Here is a 3,232-nt window from a genome sequence, read left to right on the forward strand (position 1 = left end):
AAATTTGATGTTTTCTTCATTTAAAAAAAAATGAGAAAAAGAGGAGTATGTTACAAAGTTGTAATCTTGGGGATTGTTTTTCTCGAAAAATACTTGGAGAAATCAACAAAAGAAGATTTACGCTGGAATCAAAAAAGTTTTAGTACTTGGAATTTCATTTTTCAAAATCGCATGTTCATCATCTCATTTGAAAAACTGTAACGAGAGTTTGGATTGAATTTGAACAGGAAATATTAGGTTAAATTAATATAAGTTATATGTCCATCAACTTGGATTGAGTTAATAAATTAACAAGTTATGACTTGCCCAAATAAATGGATTCGTTATCCCTCATTATAATCACAAGAGCTATTTGACGAAATTATTATTTTATTTCTTTTTAACATGAATAAGTTTTGAACCACTCGAAAACTTGCAATAAAGAAAAACATAGCTAAAGATAGATCTAAGTAGTGCTAATATCCGGTATCCCTTATTGAAATCACAAGAACTATTTGATTAAATTATTGTTTTATCTCTCTTTAGTATGAATAAACTTCATTAAAACTTATTAAAAGGTTAAATTGATTTATTAGTTAAAGCAAGCATAGATTTGAAGGGAAAAAAAAGTAGAAATCAATTCATTCTTGATTTTTCTAAATTGAACTTTTACTTTTAACCAAAATTCATCGGACTAAAACGAAATTTTAAAAACATATAGGCTATAGCTATGGCAACACAGACCAAGGTTAATGACTCATCGGACATGATCAGTTCAAATTACCAGCAGTCATCTCAGGTTAAAATAGTTTGGTGCATATTTTTTATCAAAAATTATATAATGTATAGAAGTTAAACGTCTTTCGTTAAATTTCTGGCTCCATTATTAATCATAAGATCAGTCACTGATTCTGGCTCCCATCCCTTTCTTAGGCAGGCCTACCCCACTTCTCCAACTACATTTTAAAGAAAACACCTGTTTTCCATTATCACCCTACAACAAGTTAGCAGTTAGCACCAATATCTAAACTCGCATAATAGAATGTGATACAATACAATAAAATATTGAAATAAAAATAGAAAATCACCGTGAAATATATATAATCTCTTTTTAATTAAAGAGTTTGAATTCAAAATTTTGACTATGAATTGTGTTTTTAAGTATCATTTCCTTTTAAAATGATTTTTGAGTTATTCGAATTTCAATATAAATATCAAACGCAAAACGAAAAAAATAAGTACTAATGTAAGTATTTATTCACTCCTTTCATGCAAATAAATACACCCTTCAGTGTTCACTCCACTCTTACTGTCATAACACCAACTACGACTCCACATGACCATGGACCAGTGTCACCGATCATATTTTCCGGCGACTTTCTATCATCTCACCGGAATTTTCCTACTCTTAGTAACTTCCCCAGTTAATGGGTGGCGTCCATGGGCCAACCAAAAGCCCAACACCACCGATTTATTGTACAGCCCATCCAAAAAGTATGAAGGCTCATCGGACTTAATCCAGTTAAAATACCACATGGGTCCTGTTCTCACTGCCAACATCACCGTTTACCCCATTTGGTACGGCCAATGGGGCAAATCTCAGAAAAGAATTATCCGGGAGTTCATCAACTCAATCTCCGCCGTCGATTCCAAGCCGCCGTCAGTTTCCGGTTGGTGGAAAACAGTCCAACGTTACACCGACCAAACCGGAGCCAACATCTCCGGTAATGTACGCATAGGAGCTGAAAAAAACGACCGGCTTTACTCTCATGGTAAATCGTTAACCCGTTTATCAATTCAGTCTGTGATAAAATTTGCCGTCACTGCAGCCAGTACCACTCTCCCTCTACCGATAAATTCCAAAAGCGGTGTGTATTTACTACTCACATCTGATGATGTTTATGTTGAAAATTTCTGCCAAGATGTTTGTGGATTTCACTATTTCACTTTCCCTTCAATTGTGGGTTACACTTTACCATACGCATGGGTAGGTAACTCCGGCAAACTATGTCCAGGTGTTTGTGCATACCCATTTTCCGTACCCGATTACATGGGTCGGGGTTTCAAAGCTGTGAAATCGCCGAATAATGATGTTGGTGTTGACGGAATGATTAGTGTGATTGCTCATGAAATTGCTGAGTTATCTACGAATCCATTGGTGAATGCTTGGTATGCAGGTGAAGATCCAAGTTTTCCGGTGGAGATAGCGGATCTTTGTGAAGGGATATATGGGTCGGGTGGTGGCGGGTCGTATACGGGGCAAATGTTGAACGGTGAAGATGGTGCAACGTACAATATGAATGGGATAAGAAGAAAGTTTTTGGTTCAGTGGGTGTGGAATCATGTTGTGAATTATTGTACTGGGCCTAATGCACTTGATCAGTAAAATTTTCATTTGCTGCTTGATTAATGTGTGTAGGGGTCTGTTTTATATTTTAATTTGTTTGGTTAAGAGTTTTGGTTCATGTTGAGCTTGTTAGTATTATATGGATAACTTATTTTCTTTTCTAACTAGTGCTGTCTTAACTATGGGGAGTAGTGAAAATTCAATCGGACACACCTAAAAGTTATTGAAATTCAAACTTGTGTATACTAAAATAAAAGCACTATGAATTGTTTTGAATATGAAAAAGTGGTGCACATTTGAAGATATTTTGCCCTAGTTATATCTTAAATAAAATATCTCAAGTTAGGGAGAAGTGCCAGTGCTGTCTCGGAGAAATAAAGAAATATGAAGAGCATGTTGTCAGTAGGGACATCATGCATTTATTTTGAAAAAAGTGGTAAAAGTTTTTGAACAACATTTCAAATATTTTCGAACAAAAACATGAATATAATTAAATAAGTACTTCCTCCGTTTAAAAAAGAATGACTTTTTTTTTCTTTTAGTTTGTTTAAGAATGATCTTTTTTTTTAAGTAACATTTTAATTTCAGTTTTTCACGTGGCATGTTTAAAGCCACAAGATTGAAGGACAATTTAGTACATTTGACATAACTTTAATTTAGGATCACAAGATTTAAAAGTCTTTAAAACTCCGTGTCAAGTCAAACCAGGTCACTCATTTTGAAACGGAGGAAGTATATACTATTTCTGACAATTTGTATTTTTGGATAAAATAACTACACTTCACACAAGTGCAAAATATATACCCTCTCTTTACAAAATAAAGAACTAATTTAACTTGGCATAGAGTTTAAGAAAAAAATAATTAATTTTGTGGTTCTAAATTTAAATTGTGCTATCGTATATAT

General features: G+C 33.7%; 1 protein-coding gene across 1 annotated transcript; it reads left to right on the forward strand.

Moving 5' to 3' along the window:
- The first annotated feature begins 1,279 nt into the window (after positions 1 to 1,279).
- On the forward strand, positions 1,280 to 2,376 carry LOC125808625 (protein EXORDIUM-like 3). The gene has a single exon (XM_049488301.1). It carries the CDS (start codon positions 1,316 to 1,318, stop codon positions 2,363 to 2,365), a length of 1,050 nt encoding a protein of 349 aa, XP_049344258.1. The 5' UTR covers positions 1,280 to 1,315; the 3' UTR covers positions 2,366 to 2,376.
- Positions 2,377 to 3,232: the final 856 nt, after the last annotated feature.

The sequence above is a fragment of the Solanum verrucosum genome, unplaced genomic scaffold, assembly GCF_900185275.1.
Source record: "Solanum verrucosum unplaced genomic scaffold, falcon-dt-bn FXZP01000251.1, whole genome shotgun sequence".
Classification (NCBI taxonomy): Eukaryota; Viridiplantae; Streptophyta; class Magnoliopsida; order Solanales; family Solanaceae; genus Solanum; species Solanum verrucosum.

Coding starts and splice junctions, on each gene's coding strand:
- LOC125808625 (XM_049488301.1), top strand. CDS start 1,316: ATGACCATGGACCAGTGTCACCGATCATATTTTCCGGCGACTTTCTAT.